The 24,437-nt window shown below is 39.0% G+C and overlaps 1 protein-coding gene across 1 annotated transcript in view; it reads right to left on the bottom strand.

The window, feature by feature from the left end:
* Positions 1-9,370: 9,370 nt before the first annotated feature.
* Positions 9,371-24,437, bottom strand: part of LOC107042069 (hemocytin) — a 53,764-nt gene continuing 38,697 nt past the window's right edge. Inside the window, exons 5-6 of the mRNA XM_015262940.1 lie at positions 19,367-21,326; positions 9,371-19,175 (exon numbers count right to left, since the gene is read on the bottom strand). Of these exons, the coding sequence (XP_015118426.1) occupies positions 9,600-19,175; positions 19,367-21,326 (11,536 nt within the window). The 3' untranslated portion in view covers positions 9,371-9,599. The remainder of the gene's footprint in view (positions 19,176-19,366; positions 21,327-24,437) is intronic.

The following is a 24,437-nucleotide window of genomic DNA, read 5'->3' as shown; positions in this document are numbered from 1 at the left end:
TCAAAACTAGGCGTCAAGATTTTGACAATTTGGCCGTCAAATTCAGGAAAGGTTCTGGTAACAATTTGACTACCAAGGCCATGCATTATGGTCTGAATATGGAACCCATCGCCAGGAAGGTTTTCGGTGTTATTCGTCAGCAGCAAGTATATGAAACCGGTTTAATAATTTGTCATCAACAACCTTTCTTGGCCTGCAGTCCTGATGGGTTCATTTGGAATGGGCAGACGTTCGAATTACACGAGATTAAATGTCCCTATTCTTGTGAAAACTCGTTGATTGTTGATGGGCCAAATCGTCAGATTAACGTCAATTATCTGAAGTTCAATGAAGAAGGTCAACTCATATTGAATCCCACTCACAAGTACTATACCCAGATACAAGCATCAATGTATGTAACTGGTGTGAAGCTTTGTCATTTTTTTGTTTACTGTAAAATTCAATTCGTACATCTGTTAATTCTTCGTGACGAAGAATTTTTGAGCAAACTCATCCCAAAGATTGAGAATTTTTACTTCACTCATTTCATTGCTCTACTCGCAAGCGCAAATAATGAGGAAGAAGCATCTGAAGAATGATGAGCGCTGAACCAAAGAAAAACCTGAAGTGATAATAAGTTATACAGAGGGCAGTACTATTTATCAAGTATATTTATTGTTCATGAATTGTTTCATGTTTGTTCAAATTTTATAAAAATAAAGTTTGTATGATGTTTCTTAAGTTGGGAGATTTATTTCTACATTCTTTTCAGAGGTCTCATTTTCAGTACGAATGAGGGGCTCTTTATTATTTGCAAGAACACATGCTACGTACATAAGTTTGTCTATAGACTCCAATAATTCTACAGGAATGTGTCGCAAAATTCCAAAGATCTTCACACGTTGAATGGCTCTTTCCACGTGAATTCTCACAGACGCTATTGAGTATCCCTCTTGGACCTCCGGAGCTGTAAATTGCGGATTAACAGCAAATGGTGGCATAACTAGCACACATTGACGTTCCAGAAGTGCAGTTTTAATCTGAGGGAAACCCTTATCCGCCATGATTTCATCGCCAGGCTCCACCAATTCTATAAATCCAGAATGATTCACAATGAATCCATCAGTAGCTCTCCCACCATAGCCTTTCGGAATGAAGGTTATCATCCCTGAAGGACTAATACCAATTAGAAATTTTACAGTGAAACTTGACTTATAAGATGAGTACATCTGAATCCGTTGCTCTACTGTTGGTGGAGTATCACAACGCAATTCAGTACAATCTATGATACAACGACAATTTGGATATTTCTTGAAAGCTGAGGGCATTGTTTCTTTAATTGCCTCTCTCGTTGGCCAAAAAATCCAAGTTCTTGTCTTTTCATACAGTGTTTCAAGCACATCATGGAATATCGTTGAAGCACTAGTTTTTGACACCTTGAAAAAGCATCCAATTGCTCCGAAACTCAATCCAAGCTTCATTTTCATTAGAAATAACAGCAGTCTGTTTGATGGATCCAGAATTCTGTAATAAGTGGGTTGCCCTATTTGCTTTGGTTGGATAAATGTAAGTAAAATATAGAAGAACGATAATGTAATTCCTCCAAGCTGTTTCATCGTGGCATCATCCTTGACATCTTCGAAGCCTAAAAATCCGACTCGTGATGGACTATCGGGACCTACTCGAATAGTTTTCGATTTTTTTGGTAAAGGAATTGCTACTTTTTCCTTCGATTTCATCTCTATTGTTATAGAAGTTTGTGTTGAAACCTCGTGTGTCGCACTATCTTGCCAACAGTATAATGTTGATAAACCTGATCCAGTAATTAATTCCTCTTCAGTCAATATCAGATCTGTTTGGACAGCTATTTCATTAGCTTTTGAGATTGCATCAACTGTCATCCCATCTGGATCAACTCTCATGTGATCAACGCCTGCAAAAAGAAATAGATTTCAAGAGTGACTTGCCTATTCAGTTTTCTAATTTGTCAAGGGATACTTACCACAAAAATTGTCCAGAGATGAATTCGTGACGTACGCTTTTCTTCTTCTCATCTCAAGTCTCTCTGTTCTCTTAGAACTCGAATGCTGTCTCTTTTTATAGATTGTAGGAAAAATTGTCGGATTATATGCCTCCATGAGAGGATTGTTGGACTTGACATCTCCAGAAAAGTGCACACTGCAAATCCTGGAATTTGCAGTAGGCTGCCATGGTTTGCCATCTGAACTGGAGAAAAATGATTACAGTACTAATTTGAAAACATAGGAAAAGGGTTAATTTATACGTATTCACAGTTTTTTTCGTCAATAAATTACGTTAAATCATAAAGAAACTACATTTACTTACGCGATACGACGTATAGCTCTAATCCACTATTTCTTCCGTTCTAACTCCCAAGAACGTCCCGGAAATGTATAAAAATGCACTCCAGGACTTTTCTTTTCGACATTCGTGCAACCCACAACACAGCAATTACGATTAGACCGACTTTTTTTAACGTTCAAACGGTTTTGAACAGGCTCCATTCTACACGTGTTTATATGGGATTCGGAGTAACCTGTCACCCAACGATTGCAACTCTCCGCCGCCTGTTGGCGCTACTAGAGATACTTGCCTAGCGTATTGAGACGCTGTCTGATGTCTCCGTTATTGGAGTTCTAACCTCCAAAATGAAATTGTGACAGCATCGATATTCAATTCGTGACATTATTTAAAGTTGGTGTCCATTTTATCCCACCCTTCCCTACTATATTTTTTTCTCATGATCAACAATTAAGCAATTTAGATATGTTTTGATATAAAGATAAACTTCACACATGAAAAAATGAAAAATATGACGCAGAAAAAAATTTTTCCATTTGAAGAATTTGAAAATACCGAGGATTTCTTTCAGCGACTACTTCACGTGACTCATTGACCAATCAAAATTGAGGATTAGCGGTCAGGCAGTTTCGAGATATTTCGATATAAAACAACTTCACGTTTCTTCCATCTTTAGTTAATAGGATTATTGAATTGACAAGAAGATCAAAAATAAAGCATGGATTAGCAGCGGTTTTCGAAGGGAATGCTACAAACTTGCTTTTTTCAACATTTCCTTCTAAGGAATGAATAATGGAAATAGTTCAACCTTCCAAAAATATCATTTTTTTTGCTTGAAATCGTTTTTTGGTGAAGTTCTGAAATCGGAAAAATTCATTACAATTCAGGGAAAATTATTCTTAGAATGGAAAATGGATTATTATAGAATTATTTATATGAAAAAATATCGCAGTCTCTGAAAATGGCGGTTTTTCAATCATGTGATTAGTCTACTGGTGAAAAAAAATTAAATTTCATGGACAATTCAGTAGTAATATTTAGGACATTTAATTCAGTTGGAGAGGGAAAAATTATAAAATTTGAAATTTTACTGAAAATTAAACGGTAATTAATATTTCTTAATAGCGTGAAGATATAGAAAGTTATTTTTAAATTCTGATTCAAGACATGAATATTCTATACCTAATTTCTCTCTATTTCCGATTGATAAACCAATTATAATTATCCAAATCATTTAGGTCAGCGGAAAATAGAATGATTCAATTTCCTTAAAGTTGAGTGTACTAAAATTTTCTCCAAATAATGTTGATTAGAATCAATAGCCAGAGTTATCAGATTATCTGACATTTTTTACGTTAAGTATAGGAGAATCTGAATGCAACCCACTGAAAGTGATGATCTATTTTTTTACTTTGAACGAATAATAATAATATCTAAATTAAAAAATTCTATTATGAATAAAAAGCTATGACTCAATATTCCATAACAGCAGAGAACAAAAATGGTGATATTTACGTAATATTATCTGAACCATTACCATGAATTTTAAATTCATGAGAAAGGATGGAGAAGTCAAACTGTCATTTCAAGTTTCAATTTTTTATTCGGTGCTAAACATATGAGGTGACGATATTCTAAGCACGACATTGTATTTGTTAAAAGTTCACTCAAATTCAGAAGTAATGTTATATAATAGTTTTTATATATATATTTTCTTTTTAATGTAGTAGGATATTAAAGGATATTGGATTCAACACTAGTATTTCGAATTTTCACAACACAGTTAATATATTTGTCTTTTCATCACTAATTACACACACTTAATCCCTTTCAATGTTTTTGGTTGATAATTGCACTAACTGAATTTAATAACTANGTTCACTCAAATTCAGAAGTAATGTTATATAATAGTTTTTATATATATATTTTCTTTTTAATGTAGTAGGATATTAAAGGATATTGGATTCAACACTAGTATTTCGAATTTTCACAACACAGTTAATATATTTGTCTTTTCATCACTAATTACACACACTTAATCCCTTTCAATGTTTTTGGTTGATAATTGCACTAACTGAATTTAATAACTAAATTGTATTATTAATTCTACTATTGGTATTAAACGTAAAGTTAAGAGAGTTCTCTATGACTAAGGATTGTCGCCACGGTTGTCAGAATAATACTAAGTCTACACTTCTTAGATTTCTCTTGAGTTTCTTAAATTGTAGGAAACCTTTAGGAAGGGGTCAACGGAATTGTTCATTGGATGTTTCGGGTTTTCCGCCGATCTCTATTGGAATTTGGTTGAAAGAGGGTGGAGATTGTGTAATTTAAATTGTCTTATTGGTTGACGCTGGGTCCACGAGGACTGGACGTTTCGTTTTATGAGCACACGTGCCAACACTTCACCCCGTGACGGAGCAGTCCCAGAGATTTTATGACTGCAGTTTGGGTAAATCCCGATCGTAAATTCTGGTTCTGGGGTTATACAGAATTTACCCATTCATAAATCTGAGGATTATAGAAAAAAATAGGCTTGAAACTGAATTTTCTAAGGTGTGGGATTTTTCCCCATCGAAAGGTGAAGGGTCAGCACGTGAGCATGATTTCTGGGGAAACAATTTTTTTCAACGACAAACTAGAATTTTACATGAACATTTTGCCTATTTTAAATTGGACATTTTTTTTAATGGAATTTGATTTGAGATAAAGGACTCTTTAGTCGTAACAGTATTGATAATATAAACAGCAGATTAATTGAATTACCGAGTGAACTGAATTAAAAAAATTATAGCAGTGTTGGCACACACCTTTACCAGAGTATTACCAAACATTGAATTTCAGCACTTTAAACTGTGAATTATGTTCAAAAAGAAATTTGATTGTGATTATGATCAAAATCTCATTCAATGAGCATAGGAATTACCACATGCGCAACACATTCATTGCAATATGAAAATTTCACAACTAATGAATAAATTTCACAGCTAACAATGAATCGAAATAAGAAATATTGAATTTGACACGGAAAAAAGGGCATAATGGAAATTCTTTATAACATTCATTTTTGAAAAGGTGAATAGAGGATGATTTATAGAAACTTCAAGGAAGTTTACAAGTTCTCTCAAAAATTAAAGAATCGTTGGTTTTTTTAATCGGAATGTAGGATAATTTGGGAGTTTTCTAAAGAATTCAAAACAATTATGAGGTTTTCAAAAAAAAATTTGATAAAGTTCTCAAATGTTCTAGAATGTCTGGATAAACAATGGGAAAATAATTGAAAAGAAAAGGACGAATTTCCTGAACAAAACTGATGTGAAGGAGTCACGTGACTGACTACTGCACTCTGATTGAAATGAGAAAGGAGAACCAATTTGAGAAATACCTCGCATTTTTACATCAATTGCACAAAAATTCTCAAAAAAAGTACTAGTCAGGCAGACTTTCACAATAGAGGGTTAAACAATTGATTAATCGTGACGCATTGTTACCATTAATCTTCACATATGAAAAAATTCGGTTGAAAATCCTAGCGAATTCGCTAGACAATTCTATTGGATTTCTATTGAACTTTCTATTAGCTTCTGGCCATCTCTATTGAAATGTTCAATAGAATATATTCTGTAGAATAACTCAATAGAAATCAATATATTTTTCTGTACAACTTATTCTATTGAGATATTTTCTATGAAATTTCCTCCGCTGAAATTTTCGAAGTTTTTTTCACTCTACTTTTTCTTTTCTTTTCATCAAGAATATTAAACAAAAAAAACTTAGAGAATGTGAACCAAGAAAATTCCACAGAAAATATCTCTATAGAATAAGTTGTATAGAAAAATGGAATTCTATTGATTTTTTCTATAGAATATGTTCTATTGAACATTTCGATGGAAACGGCCAAAAACTAATAAAAAGTTCAGTAGAAATACAATAGAATTGTCTAGCGAATTCGCTAGGAATTTCTATGAAATTTTTTCGTGCGTGTTAACACTCAGCATAATGGAACGATGATGAATCATTAATTGTTAAAAGGAACAATAAAAAGGGCATCATAAAAGCTGACGCTATATAACGTGATGCTATATAACGTAGGACACTGTTGGCAATTGCTGCATGCGAAAGTTGGAATTCGAGTTGCGCTGCCAACTCAATGGCTTGAGTGTGACTGTTCTCGTTTAGAAGATAATGGGAACGCGAAAAATGTGTATGCCAGTTCGTGCATATCTTCGTAAATATTGAACGGATTAAATTAATAATTGCAACAGTGGAAAGCGGATTGGTGATTTATATAGTGTAACCAAGGACAGTTTTCGTCTAAGTGGGCGCATTTTTTATTAATTGATGGAAAATCAGTTGAGGGTAGTGGAAGGGGAAGTTGTGTCGTGTATAGATACTCGGTAGCTCCCGTCGTTCCGTTGTGAGGTTATGAGGTGCGACTTGACCGATACGCTACCGCGTGTCTCGATTTTCATTCAGAGCATATGTCTGCCATAATTACTGCGAAAATCATACGATTGTATTTCAATATATTTTGGTCCATTAATTTCATGCTCTTACACATGCCATCCTTCCGTTCTGAAAATTGAAAGTTGGTGGCGTCACCGTTGAAAAGTCGGGTTTGATAGTGGATCGATAGTAAATATCAATGGAATGGTTGTTAATCGATGAAAGGGCTATTTTCAGGATCATGATTTCTTTGAATGTTTTCGAAAAAAAAATTCGAAATAGAATCGATAGTATTTCGATGGCGGAACGATGATGTCGTTGCAGAAACGATAATACATACATCATGATGACGTCTAGCCGATTCTGTTATTGGATGTCCTTATGATGAGTTCATAATTATGATCTGACCTGATTTGGTGAAAACATAAATCGGTGAGTCATTTTACACTGAAACTTTTCAAGTCACGTTGCTTTACATCAATAATCATGCCTTGATTCTGTGTATGAACAGCACATAGTTAGTCGGTGATTCGCATGGGATTTGACATAATTCTCTAATGAGTTTTGCTTCATTAAAACAGCTTCTCCAGATTGGAATGATTTAGGCACGTGGGTTACTCGAGAAAAAGTTAGATAGTTAGCTAACTGGTTGATTGATTCAGGTAATTTCATTTGCAACATACAATTGGTCAACCATCAGTGAGAGAATGAGCTCATGATCAGGTAAATCTTAATCAAGTCTAGTCGCCATTCTCACTGACGGATGTTCTTTCAACGGATACAGCATTATGATTCAGCCTGATTCGAAAAATACATAAATCGGTGAGTGATTTTCCGGTCATACATCGCGAGTGATCGCTTTTGATTTTGCAGGGGTCAAACATCTCAAGCTACAAAGGTCTTCAGTGTGTGAAGTTCAATTCCATTAGTTATTTAGCTTTATTGAATTTTTCACGTCATCATGCCTTCTCGTAATATTTTTTTTATTCTCCACAGATTGTATTAAGGCATTTTTTAGGATTCAGCGAAACATTTTTAAATCACAGAACTAATTCGATCATCTCAAACTTGAAGTCTTTGATAATATTTTGCCAGCTCTTTAGACCAGAATGGTTCTTCTCAGGTCGGACTGGCCTGTTTCAGGGTTTCGAATAATAACGCATAATTCACTAGAATTTAATATAAATTGTGTCTCAAAAACTCATAATACATATCCTGAGGGTAGCTTGGGGGAGTTATTTTGAGACAAATGTCACAATAGAATTGTTGTATTTGGCCCTCTGTTAAGGAGTTATTCGTCAAGAAAGAAAAAATGCGCTGCAAATCATTTAAAAAAAATTGATATCTTGTCTCTCTCTCTGAAGGAATGAAAATGATAGCAATCGATTGGCCATTCAATGCACAATCATCTGACATAATTGGTCCTCTACTAGCATACTTGGGTGAGGCAACTCGCATTAAGTTGCACCGCGACGTAAGACCATTTAGTTCTTACACGCAATGTGACTCTAAATATCAGAGTCTACGTAAAAAATTCATACCTTTTATTCAATATGAAGGGATGAAATTGATTGGAATCGATTAGACATTTACTGTCATCATCCTTCTGCCTTAAATGGAAAAGAGAATATGATAACTCGTAAACAAAGCGTCAGAGCTATAAAAATTATTAGAGTTTTCGTCTCGAACCTCCCCCCCAACAGTCTCTGATGTGTACGATGAGTTTTGGGACACCCTGTATAATGGGAATGACTTTCTCCCTGTGGAAATGATTGTTGTGATTTTGCTCATTTGTCACGTTGGACTCGCGGGAAATTCATCCCTTACAAGGTGTGATTCTCGCAACGTTTGACTCTTTGACTCCTCTTCTCCCCCGTTTGATCCTTGTCTTCACTCTTCCCGTCTCGCAAACCGAAAATACAGAATTGAGAGGAAAAAGAAAAAGGAGAAATCGTGGACTGACATATTAGCAAGTCGCCCTGAAGTTAAAAAATTACCAATTTTTGAGAATGCCACGAAATGACATAACAGGACATGAAAAATGCAAAAAACCCATTGGATGATAACATTATAGGTTATGAAATCTAAAAATGTGCCTTACTAAGGTAATTTAAACACCAATCCCTAGCTCAGGACTAGCTTCTATGTCCCATCATTTCATAAATCTGATACATTTTCAAATGGGATAGTATATTGTGTTACTAGTGCGTAAAGTTCCACTTTTTCACATCGAGTTCACCGAGTTCACTGTTCGGAATGGTAGTGAAGGTAATGTGGTTGTTTTTGTAAATTTTGGGTGGTTGTTTACGTACACTCGTAAACTTTACGCACGCCATGCGGAAAACAACTGCTTTACATACATTAAACCGTTTCGAAATGTGCACGTTTGAAACGGGTATCACAAAAAAAATACACCTTTTTCTAAAAGTCCATGGGAGGATGATTCTATACATTATGAAATATAGATGACAGAAATGAATCATTTGATTTTCAAAAGTTATTATGATATCGTCTATTTGCATCACATAAAAGAATTGACCGTTTTAAACAAGTAATTCAGCTTATGGTTCACTCTTCAGTCTCATAAAAATAAGAAAACTGGCTGAGACATTAGTGGCATTCGTATAGTATGAAAATTTAATTTATTAATATTTTATTGTGCCATACAGTATCTCCATCATGCAGATCTCAGGAGAATGAAAGAGGTAAGAAGCTAATTACGAATGGAAAATGAAAGTGCTCATCTTTTCGTCATTACAATGAAATCTCATTCACATAATTATCCCAGAATTGTTGAATCGTTTATTTATCATCAATTTCACACCAAACCTCCGAGAACAAATGGTTCCAGTTTAGCCCTTGGTTGGACGCTTCCCAAATGGATTCGGACCATTCTTCGTTTTTCCCTTTACAAGAAGTTGAGATGTTTGCATCCTGCTACAAGCCTCGCACGAGCAAGAAGTAGGCACAGAAATGTTTACGTTTACTGCATCTCCATCAGCACAATCTAACTGCACAATAATCTGTTTAAAAGCTTTGGGTTGACAGCAATGGCAAAGACTCTGCTGATGCCAGTTGGAAGGATTAAACTTGATTTCAGATTCACAAGTTCCACGACACTCAGTATACTCGGCAATTTCTTTTTCGTTAGTACACAGCCCATTATATCTGTACTGTTTGATTTTTCCCAGCGTTAAACGAGGTTCAAGAACTTCAGCCGCACATTCTACCTTACTTTCAATCCTTGGTCTACACTTTTTGCAACATCCATCCGTGTAAACATTCTCCTCAGAACAATTTTGAACATCTGGGCACGTTGGTGCACTTGAAACCATCATCAATTGATCCCCATTGAATTTACACTCGTACGTCCAGCAAGCGTCTGTAGACTTCCAGACGCTATTGGGATGGTGCAAAACTCCCTTATCAATGCAATAAGCTTCTTTACATCTTCCACAGCATTCTCCTTCTACAGGTCTTTGATATTCCCAACCGAACACACAACTATCGTTGCATCTTTGATGAGTTTCTTTAATGATTAACCCATTTCCATTGTCTTTGCATTCGAATTTCCCACAACTGTCTTGAGAACTCCAAACTTCTCCAGGTTGATGTAAAACTCCTCTTTCAACACAATATGCTTGTTTACATGTCCCACAACATTCTCCATTGCTCGAAATCATATATTCCCATCCAAGATCACAAGTTTCGTTGCAACTCTGATGGGTTTTCTCCAATTCAAGTCGTTCTCCAGTAATGATGCAAGTTAATGTGAGGCATTGATCTTTTGGACTTTTCCAGGTTTCCCCAACGTAATGAATCTTCTCGTCCACTTTACACGCATTCCTTGTGGGTTTAGGACAACATACCCCTGGCACTCGTTCCCATAATATTTCGTAGTTTTCTTTCTCATTTTGATCAATATTTTCACAAGATGTGACTGATTCCTTTACTCTCAGTTTATCATTCTCCAAGAGACAAGTATAATTAGTGCAGAAATCAGCCGATTGCCATTCCTCATTGATTTTCTTTGCGGAACCTTCGACGATGCAAGCAATTGGTATACATACTCCACAGCAGTTTATGCCGGGATCTTCAGGCGCTCTATACTCGTATCCTTGATCGCAGTTGTGAATACACTCTCGTGTCATCACTGTCTTCTGAACTCCCCACGTCGTATTTTCACATTTTTCGATGTGACATGCATCATTTCCATTGGGTTGCCAGGTGCTTCCAACTTCATGAATCGTTGTGTTCTCTTTACAAGCGATTCTTTCGAATTGTGGACAGCACTCGCCTATGTCTTTGAACTTCAGACTGAAGTCGTGATAGTCAGGGTGGACCTCTACTACATCACAGAGTGTCGTTGTGCAGTGATACTGAGGAGTTCCTTGAGATTGGTCACATGTACATTCTCGGCATAAACCGTCGCTCCATACTTCACCTATCTTCTTAGGTATCATAATCGTCTTTCCACCTTCGACTGATTCTGTAAGGTTGTCAGAATTTTTCGGATAAAGACAAAAGTTTTCGGGAGGTTGACATTCATGAATGGGACAACAAGCCTCTGGATTGTTTTTACTCTTGATAGTATAATATTCAGGACAATTTACACGAGGACATGTTTTTGGAATACAATAGCTTTCTTTTCTGGGACAACAACCAGAAGTATTGACAGATTGGACGTACCCAGGTAGCAGTATCTCAACATCGTTCGTCGACTCAATATCAATCAAGGGACATTCTTCGGGAGGTAGACATTCGCAAATGAATTTGGAACAACCATCAGGGCCTTTAGTAAGCTTCATAATCTGTCCATAAGCACATTCCAAGATCTGGGGTTCTGAACAAGTTGGTGGAACGGTCGGCACTGGGGCACATCTGTATTTATTACAACACTCTTCTGCAGACGTTTTCACCAAAATTGGCGTATAATTCTCCTCGCAGATGGTCTCCACAAGTGGACACTGTGTAGTCTGACATTTAACATTCTTCTTATCACAAGAACAAGTTGTACATTTGTCTGGATGCCAAAAATCTCCATCTATATGTCCTTCATCGTCACACGTGAAACAGTTCCTCTCAGTCATGCATGTACCATTGTGCCATACATCACCCTCAGAGCAGAAACATCCTTCAATCAAAGTATATGAACATTTGGGTTTGTCGACGGTGTTGAGAGTCTGACAGGTATCAGGACAACTGGGTGCACATGTTCGATAGACTAGATCTTGTTTACATGTGAAAGGGCAGAGGTCGTAAGTTCTCCAATTTGGGCAGAAACCAGCTTCTCTACACGCTTCTGCATATCTTTCCAAATCCGCGCAGATCTCTCCTTTGTCGCAAAGAGTATTGTGACAGGAATCAACATAAGGGGTGGGATTCACAAGTTTATGGCATTGGCCAAATTTATCCAGGTTCAGCAAAGTCATACACATGTCTTGCGCAGATAGTGGAGGTTGGCAAGACCTTGCTGGTTGACTCGTACACGTTGTCTCATCCAATATTCGAGCTGTGGGTAATCCAGTTGCCAACCAGCTCATTCCAAAATCATACACATTCTCTGTGATTTCTCCGTTTGGTTTCTTGAAATCGTCTTCGATATTCGCATTACAATTCCCACAGAGACCCTCTACAGCTGCGCCGAAAATGTGAGATGGTAATCGAATGTTGAAGGCAAAGTTATGTTTATGAATGGTCAGTTCTAATTTGATTGGAAGTATCGAAATTTTGATGTTTTTCTGTAACATTTCTTCAATCTGAAGCCACGAGTTCTTCAGCGGAATAGATTCTATTGGCTCACCATCGAATGTGATGAGAGTTTTCCGGTAGTTTTGATCTTGTTTCATTTCCAAGAAATGACCTTTATAGATAACTGCTATTGTGTCAGTGCAGACGCCTCTTTCACAAGGCACGTTCGTCATTAATACCTGATATGTATGTCTTTCGGGTTGGCTTTGTGTACTTTTCACAGCTTTTGCAGTCTTAATACTTTCTTCAGGTGGTTTCACTATGTCTCGAGACAAAATATAAGTACAATTCCCAGCAAATGTAAAGTCCTTTCTATCAAATGTCATGAAATTCGTGTTCCCAAATCCATCACACGCACAGTCACGGCATTCAGTAGGTGTAATACACTCTTCTCCGTGTCTGACGAGTCCATCTGGGCAAAAACATCCCGGGAAACAGACTCCCGGCATGCGGGGGCAGGGCTCAATCTCTTGAAGATTCTCACAACTAGCTTCACATTTATTTCTAAAGCAGTCCTTGTAGACGAATGGAGTTGGACAATGTATCGGGCAATTATAGATATCTCTCCAGCTAGATAAGTCAATATTCTCCTCTGTGGCTTGACAATCCGTGACGAAAGAAGTCAATGAACGACATCTGCATTCATCTATTGTTATATTCGAATTGCTACACATGCATATAGACTCGACACATTTTGTGAAGAAGCTCTTCATATTGAGGACATTTCCACATGACTGGAAGGATTTATCATTGATCGTATTACAAAATTCTTTAGCTTGAGCGTACATTTCTTTGGAACAACCTTGAGTGTCACATTCTGGAGTTCCATCCATCACCCAACTATCTCCAAACATCGGACTAGTCTTCGCTTGGACTCCATCAGGTCGTTGTCTATCATTTCTCATGTTTCCATCAAAGTATCCGCAGAGACCATCGATACGGCCTTTTAATCTTGGATTGACTCCAATACAAATCGAATCTTCATTGAAAACAACAAAGAATCCGTACTTACGGGATGAAAAATTTATCTTGTTTCCCACCAAGAACACCCTGAATCCTCCTTTCTTATCATGATAATGTTTTATTTGCTCAGAAGTGAAGGTGTATTCATTAATCTCAACGGATTTGTTCGGATAGAGAACAATGACATCACCATCTAAGACGATCGCTACCACTTTGATACATGGTTTGTTCAGAATATCACAATGGTTCTCCAGAGTTATGTACCACTTATTGAAGTACATATCTCTTGCTAAAATGTGATTACAAATGTCGTATTTATACTCCAACTTATCAAATGTCGTGAACATCTTCCCATTGATATGACACATAACTTCTGTCTCGCGAGGAGGTTGGCACCGCCATCTTGGACATGGTTGTGGATTGTACATACTCTGCGGCTCAAAGACGATTCGATGATTCAGTGGGCACTGTGGCTTAAGACACTCTCCTTTATTTTTTCCACCACCGGGAGGTATTGGTGGAAATTCCTTGGGTACACACGAGTACTCTTTACATTCTCCCTCGGCTTCCTGAATATTGAGATCATTCCTCCTTGGTTGTTTACCAACTCGTTGATAGCCTCGAACTTGTTTCATCGTATTGAATCCCCTCATTTGTAATCGACCACTTTTATAGCCTCCGAAAAATGGTGGAGGTGGTCTGGTGGGTTTAGTTGGTTCTTTCAACGGGACTACTCTGAAGTTCGGGGGACAGGAAGGGACTTTACATGTTGAAACAATCGTAACGTTCCTTTCTGCGGTGGTATTTGTTATGGTGATAGTTTTATTAAAAGTTCCTTCAACCACATCAGGTGGTTGAGTCACACATCCAGTCTCATCATCAGAGCAATCCTTTACTCCATTACACCATAGGGTCTCATCGATACAGACTTGGTTTGTTTTACAGAGTTTTTGACCCTCTGAACAAGGTTTGCACATACATCCACATAATTCTGTTACATAAGGCTTCATCGTTGGGTCCTCACAGGGTTCGCAGACCTTTTTTCCACACTCTGGGATTCCCCCCAGAGTACATGTGCACTTATCACAGTCGTCTGTCTCGTATATCGAACCCACTTTGTAGGGAATCCCTTTAGCGATGCAAGGGCAGTATTCTTTATATATACAAGTGACTCCATCCCAGAATAAAGGCTCTTTACATTTACATTCATCCTCGGAGTTTGTGTAAATCCCTCTGCATACATTGCAAGGACTTTCTATCATTTTTGGAAGAGAAGTGGTTGGGCGGGGATATGGCACAAAGCAACCATGCACTTCTACTTTCATCCCCACGTGATTATGCCATTTAACTGGTTGAATTTTAATGTACTGAGCATTGATGGGATACTCGAAGTAATTTGTCTTTGACGTGACATCATCAAAGTTACCTAAGAAGATTTTTTCGGCACCTGTTGAGTCAATGATTGGGTTCCACTCACGGGGATTGGTAGCATAAAATACTTTATATGCGGTTGTCCAGATATTATCCACTCCCTTGGTTTCCACTCCCGTCAAATTTCTATTCTCTAAAAAATTGAACTCGACGAATTGATTAGGATTATCCAACTGTGGTCTCCAGATGCCTGGAGACGAGAATTTCAAGCTTGGAATGAGGGAATCTAAATGTGAAGACGCTGTGACTTGTTCCTCTATTAAAATCCCGTTATCAAGTCCCATTGGATCGTCACAAATAGGTTCGAAAGTTGTCACTTCGTAGACTGAAGTCGATATAATATCCATTGTTGTAGATTCAGTTATGTTTTGACATCCCAAGACGTCAACTTTAATCGAGATTCCCCCCTCCCAAGTTCTAGGATTGACCCTGATGAATTTGGCTTCAATCGGTTGATGGAACATTTGAGTGACAGGAATAAAAGCATCGATTGGACCTCTAAACTCGTCAGGGAGATACGAAAATGTTCGGCCATCTTGGGAAAACAAAACTGCATAACTTGTTACAAATTGTTCTTTCTCAGGATTTCCTTGTACTGTGAGTCCATAGACTGGTTCCACTTGTTTCAGTTTGATCTCCAAAAACTGTTCACGGTTTTGATGTAATGGTTCCCAATATTCTTTGAGTGATGATGATTTTACTGGGGCCTCAACTGATGATTTTAGTGGCACATCATTGATTGTATCAACAATGATTTTTCCTGGTAAATGTTCATATTTTCCACTAGCACAAGCCTCTGGAGGTGTCACAGTACTCGGTATAATTGTTGTAACTTCTTCGATCGGTGTAGGAGGAAAACTCGTTCTTGTTAACGGCTCCGGTGTAACGACTTCCGTTACACAGCGAGATGTATCACAGCTGTAGTAATTATTGACACATTGGCACACCTTACACTCCGATTCATAGACTACAACTCCTGGTTTAACAGAATTTCCATTATTAGATCTACAAGGACAGTCTTGAGGTTCCACACAAGTTACTGCATCCCTCCAAACTTTATCAGAAGAACACCTATTCTCATCTTGAACACATCCAGCAATGCATTCAGTACCACTACCACAGAGTTGTTCATCGATTAAAAGATGATGGAACATGTCACAAGTTCTGCGGCAATCGATTGCACATTGTTCGAATTTTTCACCTGGTTTACAACGCTGGGGAACTTCTGTTGTTGTCTGAACGAGTGGTCTACATTCAGGTCGGAATAAGACGACACTCTGAGGCCAGTCGCACGTTTTTGATTGAGTATTGAAGTACATTGTGGGTCCGCATGTCTTCTTTATCAATTTGTTTCTATTAGCAGTCGGAACACACTCGTAAAATACCGAGCAGTCTTGAATTGAGAATGTGTAAGTGTCTAATTTACACTCGTCTCTAGGTGCATCTGTTACTGGTTTGAGAGTTGTTGTAGTTGAAGATTCAGTCGTTTCGTCCTCGCATTGACAGAGAACACTGATTTCAAAATCTGGACAAGTTTCATTGTGATGACCTTGGCAATACAATCCTCTTTCCAAACTGCATTCTACATCGAGGCCTGTTTCTTTAGGAGTTAAATGTTTATTAACTGTTCTACATTTGATATCCACCATAAGATTCTGCTGACAACGTGAAGAGTTTTTCAATGAGGTAAGATCAATCCATGTTGGAAGAGGTTCAACATCGATGGATTTTTGAGAGCGTTTCGTACCTTTTACGGGAGCCTTGATCATCCCCTTGACTTGCTCTCCCTTTGGAGAATGTGTATTCACCCAATGCGTCCACCCGCTGACACATTTCTCAGCCTCAGTCATAGGAACAGTCGTGGGTTTCACTGTTGTAGTGCAAGGTGCACCGTTACAAACTACTTTACCCCTACTGCAGAAGCAAGTCTGACAAGAATCACTACTGACAGTGTCTCCTTCGTAATAAGTGATCCCATCTTTCTCCAAACAGATGGGTTTACAATCAGATCGGGAGACACAATTATGGAAACTATTATTTTTCCAGACTTGTCCATCTGGACAGGACTTCATGACACACCCCTCGATACAAGTATCCTCAACACATAAACGAGACCCATCTCGAAGGTGGGATAAATCGTCACAGGTTTCTGTCTTACATGTGGACATACAAGGAGAGTAACTACTGCAGTTCTCGTCACATTGCATGGGACAAAGTTCTTGAGATCTCCATTTCACTGGAACTCCTCTGCGATTACATTCATGAGCATAAGCTGCGAGAGAGGTGCAAAGACACTCGCAATCACCTCCACCATCGCACCCACAAGTATCGAAGGTGCAGCGTTCTACGTAGGGTTCAAAGTCGACTTCTGAATGACAGAATTGGAATAAAGGACTCTTGAGTATTCCGCACTTCGCAATCGCCCATATTTTTCGTTCTGGATGTAGAGCACAGGTGTCAGTAATTTCTGTAGGTTCAGGACAATAGTTATCCTTCTTCCAAGAGTCTCCAAAAATTCTGGCAGATGCTTCTGAGATTCCACCTGAAGGAGTCTTGAAATCATCCTCACTGTTATCGTTGTAGTCTCCACAAAGACCTTTGGTCCTCCCCTTCCACTTGGGGTCTAGTTTCACATAGACTCGTGTTCCCTTGTCCCATTGAAGAGTCAATCCCAAGTCAGGAACGTCAAGAAATACGAAGTTTCCAGCTTCTCTCGTTACAATCCTCTGGAAATTTCTTTTGAGTAGGGCTTTTCCTTTAGTTAAGGTAACCTTCTCCTGCTTATTTCCGTTTCCAACGGTGAGGGTTACTGATTTCGAGCAAGCGACTCCAGAACTTCCACAAGGGACATTCTGCGTGGAAATTTCGAAACAATCATTAGCTCCAAAGCTGGATTTAACAAGTACGTAATCGCAAATTCCCTGAAAATCATAATTCCGGTCATCAAATGTTTTGTAATGTGAGTCACCCCAAGCTGAACACACTCCGGAACAAATTCTGTCAGAACACGTCCAGTTTCCTCCTTTACATCTACAAGTATTGCATTCCTCCTGCATCGTTGAATTATCTTTGTAACTTCTGCCGCCATGGTAACAAGGACAGTTGTCCTTCTTGACACATTCATGCCTTACGGAGTCGAGGACATATCCTTCCTTACAAACACACCCCGGACGACAGATTGCAGGGCTTTTGTTGATGGGTTGATGCATATTTCTGCAGGTTCTAGGCTCAATAGGCTCACAAGTCGTTGCCTCTTGGTTCCTCGAGGCACTGCAGACGTTGTTCAAAGTTACAGGAGGATATACCCCAATTTCTTCTTTAGTTGCTGGTCTACAGTTCCATAAACCCCCAGCGCAAGTACACAATTCCTGACTTTTCGTCCCAGGTTGAATTTCCTTATGACCTGCTTTGAACTCCATTCCGTTGAAGGTGCAAGGACACTGCCCGATGGGAATGCATTCACCATAAGCGTTGAGGGTTTGACTCTCTGGACAATTGCACCCTTCGACACATTCTTGGCGACAATCCTTATTGAAAGAGATGTCGCTGCAAGACCTTGTGCAGCTGTTTCCACAGATCTGATACTGTTGACCTACCGGACAGTGTAACTGACATTCTTCGACTTCTGTTCGCCAAGGAATTTTCACGCCATTTGCTGCGCATTCTTTTGCGTAGGCTGACAGTATTGGGCAGAGGCAGTGAGAGATTGAGTCCGCACAAGCACACATGTCGTATTTGCAGTCCTTATAAAAAATGTCTGGGTCCACGTACCAGTGGCATGTTGTGAATAAATCGCCCCAAATTTTTGAACAATATTTCTCGGCGGTAGCCAGATGTTCTGGGTTCGCATCACAGGGATGGGAGAACTCTTTCTGAGGTATGTCTTCACATTGCTCGGTTGTCTTCCATTTGTTTGCAAAATCTACGACAGATTGCTCAATGTCTCCAAAAGGAGTTAAGAAGTCGTTTCGCTGATTCTCGGTAAAAGTTCCGCAGAGACCCTGGGTCTTGCCTCGAAATTGGGGATGAGCATTGACGTAGACTCGGGAGACGCCGTCCCACCACACCTCGAGACCATTTGGGAGTTGTGCAACTACAAAAATACTGCTGGCTAGCCAGATTTTTACGCCAGAGACCGAAATAGGAAGTTTTGTCACGTCCTCGTTATTGATGGCTATTTTGTGGTTCTGTTCAAGAAAGATTACCGTAGTTGGTAGCCGAATGGTGACAGATTTGGTGCACGATGGAAGTTCGGGAGAGTTTTCTCGCGAGAAGCCCATTGCCTGAAAGAAGAAAATCATTTTAATACCAATTCAGTTGAATTACAACCTATTATTGAATGAATGTTTGTAAACAAGTCTTTCAGGAGAAACGATTGCAGGAACTTTATTAAAAGACGTCCACGAGAGGTGGAGAAAGTTGCAATCAGTTAGTGAAAATCAACATAAAAAATGAAATCAAATTGAATGGTTACCTCAGAGATCGCTCCCGAGCAAGCAACATTCTCTGTGTCAATGCTGTAATTTTCCCCTTTTACCAAATAATAACTGCACTTTCCCATGAAATCATAATGCTTCCCGTCGAAGGTTACATAATGAGGATCTCCAACTGCAGCACACCTAGCCCCGCATCCTACTTGCGTGCAGATCCACTTGCCAGCGGCGCACGTGCAAGTGTTACACTGCTTAGGAATGGTTGCACCAGGTTGGAATACCTTCCCTCTCAATCTACAAGGACACTCATCCAGGGATATACAATTCCCCTCATGAAGAACAGTTCCTTCGGGACAGAAACAGCCTTCTTCACACTCCAGCTTATCAATATTGTCCGATATCGAAGCAGCATCATCATTACAAGATGGTTCAGATTGAGGTCCACACGACTTATAAATCTTTCCTCCACTGCAACTCATAGGACAAGTCTCTTCTCTCCTCCAAGCAACAGACTTCGTGATTCCATCATGAAAGCATTGTCGCGCATATACGCTCATAGTATCGCAAGCACAATTTCTCTGATCTCCATCTTTGCAACGGCAAAAATCCCACAGACAAGTTGCCTTCAATGGCCCCAAGTCAACAACCTTCGAACAGTCTCGAAACTTCGGATCAGAGAACAATTGCTCACAGAATCTCTCTGCTTCTTCTCGAAGGACCAAATCATTCCCACAAGAATGTTCAGTGTGCTGATAATCATCACACATTTCTTCGATATTCTGAGCCTTCCAATCAGCTGTGAACGCAGCAATTGTTCTGTGATGATTCCATTCTCGACCAGTTCTATCATCCCTCACATCTCCATTCATCCTTCCGCATAGTCCGGCCGTTCTGTTCCACAGAGACTCGGATGCCTTCACCTGAACAAATAACCCACCATCCCACTTCAGACTAGCACCTACAGAGTCTAAATAAACTATGACGAAGTGTGCAGACATTTGAACTCTTATTCCAGTTAATTGCGCTGGAATCGGCAGAATTTTCTTCACTGTTCTGAAAGTTGGAACTCCAAGTTCATTCAGAGCTATGGTGAACTCTTTTCCTTCCAGGAAGATCTTCATTATTTTATGACAGGATCTTTCATTAGGGCATCCCGGGCTATTTTGGATTATTACGGTAATGATTCCATCACGAGTTTCTTGGAACAAAGTGTACGGACAGTTGCTTGAGAAACTGTATATTGCACCGTCAAAGGTCTTGTAGTGACTTCCTCCCCAAGTAAAACAAGTCTTTGCTTCAGGTTTCTTCAGCTCTGTTTCAGCCGAAGTATTGGAGAATAGTTCGTACTGATCAAGGATTGTATTTTCTAATTGCTGATGAACTTCGTAATGTCCACCTTTGACTGCTCCAGTTTTGACTCCACCTTTATCTCCTCCTTGTCTAATCTTTTGGAAAGCATTCCTCATTAGTTCTTGGTCATATGCTGCCATGTTGGACTTGGATCCCTCGACCCTCCAGAAGTGATTTGTCGTCGTTATGTAGGAGTTTTTGATAGTTCCGATAGTAAAGATCTCACTTCCAGGTTTCGGTTGACATTGGGGAACTGGTTGTGGTTCAAATATTCCAGTTTCGTATTGACAAGTATATTCTGTGGCAGGTGGAGTTGAGAACTCAACTCCTTCTGGGCAATTAAGGGTACATGAGTAGGAATATGCGTCTCCATGACATTGGTATCCACCATTAAAGGCCAGGTTTCTAACGTTACAGCGATCTATGTGGAACTGGCACAGCTGGCCTCGGAAATCTTGGGGGCATTGGCAAGTGTTCAGAGCCAAACAGATTCCACCGTTCTCACATGGAGGAGAGCAAACGGGTGTACAGCTAGGAACTGAAGACCAGTCGGTTCGAGTTGGAATCCAGTTTCCTTCTTTGCAGTTCATATTGGTTATTGATGAACCATCCGGAAAGGTGAAACCGTTCATGCAAGATACCGTGCATGTCCTGAAATGTATAAACGGATTATTCAATTGTTGTTATTAATAATGCGATTGATAGTTTCTGAATTTGATTGTTTACTCGATATTTAATTAGTTGTATTAGGTGTGTGAATATGACTCCGCCCTTTCCCAACAGATATCGTTTTTAGTATTGCTTACGTGCACTAATAAATGGCAACACTTGTATTCGATAGTACTTTATGTCAGCTGTCAAACGAACTACGTGACATTTGGTTGAAATGTAAGCAACAAGTGTTTTTACCTCCGTGACAATGTCGGTTTTCGTTCCATGTAAACATCATTTGCGGGAAGTGTTATTACACTTTATATTGCAAAGAAAAGTGTAGCGGAAACTTATCGTTTGCTTGTGGAGATTTACGGTGAGCATGCTCCATCTAATACAACTTGCAAGGAATGGTTTCGACGATGTCAAAATAATGATTTTGGCACTGAGGACAGAGAACATGGAAAACCACCAAAATTTGAAGATGCTGAATTGGAGGCATTATTAGCAGAGGATTCTTGCCAAACTAAATCAGAATTGGCTGCAACATTAAATATTGAACGATCAACTGTTGCAAATCGTTTAAAAGCAATGGGAGTGGTTCAAAAAGTTGGTAACTGGGTTCCATATGAATTGAAAGAAAAAGACATGGAACGTCGAAAAACAATTTGTCAAATGCTACTTCAAAGACAGCAAAGAAAAGGATTTTTGCATCGAATAGTCACAGGAGATGAAAAATGGATATATTATGAGAATCCCAAATGCCAAAAAGCTTATGTGAAGCCAGGTGAACCCGGCCCATCCCAGCTAAAAAGAAATATTCACAGTGCCAAGGTTATGCTCTGCATTTGGTGGGATCAGAGAGGTGTTGTATATTATGAGTTGGTCAAACCCTCTCAAACTATTAATGGAGAAGTTTACCGATGACAACTAATGCATTTGAAGCGAGCCATAGAAGAAAAACGACCAGAATGGGTGAATAGGCACAGTAAATTAATTCTTCAATACGACAATGCCAAACCGCATACCGCCCAAGTTGTGAAAAGATATTTAGATGGACAGGACTGGAAAGTGCTACTCCACCTGCCATATTCGCCAGACATAGTTCCTTCGGATTACCACTTATTTCGAACACTGCAGTCAGATCTTACGGGAGATCGGTTCACTTCATACGAAGGTATCAAAATTTGGCTTGATAATTGTATCAGCTCCAAAGACCAGGATTTCTTCAGGCAAGGAATACGTAAATTACCTGAAAGATGGGCTGATAAATGTATTTTATTTGAACAAAAAAGGGCGGAGTCATATTCACACACCTAATTTTGATGTTCGATGGATAGACTCTAATGTTCGATGGATTAAACAGGGTGTCGCACTACTAAAGGTACAGTAGATTCTAAAATGTTGCAAGTTGGGATAGCTGTAACGCCTCCCTGTTGACCGCCTTATCGCGTTGTTTTGTCTTTCTCGTACGTAGTTATGAAGCCCCAATATAGTTTTATTCAATTCTATAAATTATATAAATTATGTAGGAATAGTGTAGTTTGCGTTTTATTTTGTCGAAAAAGTGAATAAGTGAACCACAAAATCAGAATAGTGTGCGATGTAGTTGAGTGGATGCATGATGCCAAAAAGCAATTAAGAATATTTGAAAGACTAAATAGAGACGATACGTTTGAAAGTGAGCTTTTACGATTGAGGTGTGAAATGAAGTGTTTATGTCGAGTGACAGTTTGGAAAAATAAGAGTGTTTATGTTAGATGGAGTTTGGGTATCGCGTATGGTTTGGGTGACGGAATAAAAGGGAGTATTGTGTATGACAAAGAGTGCGTAGAGAAATTGTAGGTGTGAGAGTGATGTAACGAAGAAAAAAATTGGAGTATGCTGAGATGAAAATGTTTGGAAATGAGTCAGTGGTTGGTGAGAAGAGCTGGAGAGAAAATCGCGAGCGTTTGTAGTGATTATCGGTACGACAAGTCTATGTGACTTTTATCCAAATAATTTTATACTTTATCCAGTGATATTTCCAATAAAGTTTAATCATATTTGTTATCTACAATTATATAAATATTCACAATCTCGTTCTCTCTCCACCTATCCTGTATAAAAAGGAAGATGTCAAGTTCCGCCAGAAGACCTTCATCTAAGCGCTGGGTATTTTTTAATTTTTGTGGCAATTCTGCCTAGGTCGCCTGAAGTCGACTTGAAAATGGGGCCGTCTCTGATCAGATTTGCTTATTCAAGTGAAAACTGATCCAGTATTTCTGAGGTCAAACAGAGTGAAATCACTCTGATCAGATTCGGATCTGTTCACCCGAATTTCAATTTGATCAGCGCATCCTAAGCAGAATCTGATCGGATTCAAATTTGGTCAGCCAGATCTCAATTTGAGCAAGAAATCTTAATATGAAATGGATGAGATTGAGATTTGGTCAGCCTGATGTCCACATGAACACGGCGTCGGCAGTATTAAGGGTAATACTATATTTTTAATTTAGGAAGGTAAAATGAAGGAATCGTGCCCACGCATGGAATGGTAAGCACATTGTAACGAGATTGTCTTGTTACGGGTTGAAATCCCCTTAAAAAATATGTGAACTTTTAAATTATTAAAAAGAGAGGCAGGTAGTGACATCTAGAGGCGGCTGAACAAAGCCGCGACTAGATGGGAAGAACCACAGATCAATGAAAGACCAAAGGCATAGCGGTTATGGGTGAAACCATGAAGAATAGAGACCCGGAGGCTGAACTAGCGTTGTCAGATTCGATCCCATACTCGAGGTCAAAGAGGATAGACCTGAGTAGAGGCCCGGAACAGGGGGTTTGACTGACTCCAAAAATGTTAGTTGGTACCCCACGGGAAAGGCGGCGTCCCGGTCGAATTGTCGGTAAATGTGAGTCGGGTGCGTGAGTAACTCGGCAGTAGCAGTCCCGCTGTGACAGGGACAGGTTTAAAGGGAGGATTTTGTCCTCCTTGTACTCAATGTTTACTTTATGATTTTCAGTTGATTTATTCGCCGACTAATTAATATTAAGGGATGAAACAAAGACTGTTCAATGGAGAATTAAATTCCCCATCCATCAACCCCCGTTTCATCCCTTAATCTCTGC

This window comes from Diachasma alloeum, unplaced genomic scaffold (assembly GCF_001412515.2).
Source record: "Diachasma alloeum isolate Michigan unplaced genomic scaffold, Dall2.0 Dall_scaffold_00410, whole genome shotgun sequence".
Classification (NCBI taxonomy): domain Eukaryota; kingdom Metazoa; phylum Arthropoda; class Insecta; order Hymenoptera; family Braconidae; genus Diachasma; species Diachasma alloeum.
This window is presented reverse-complemented; position numbering and strand designations above follow the sequence as displayed.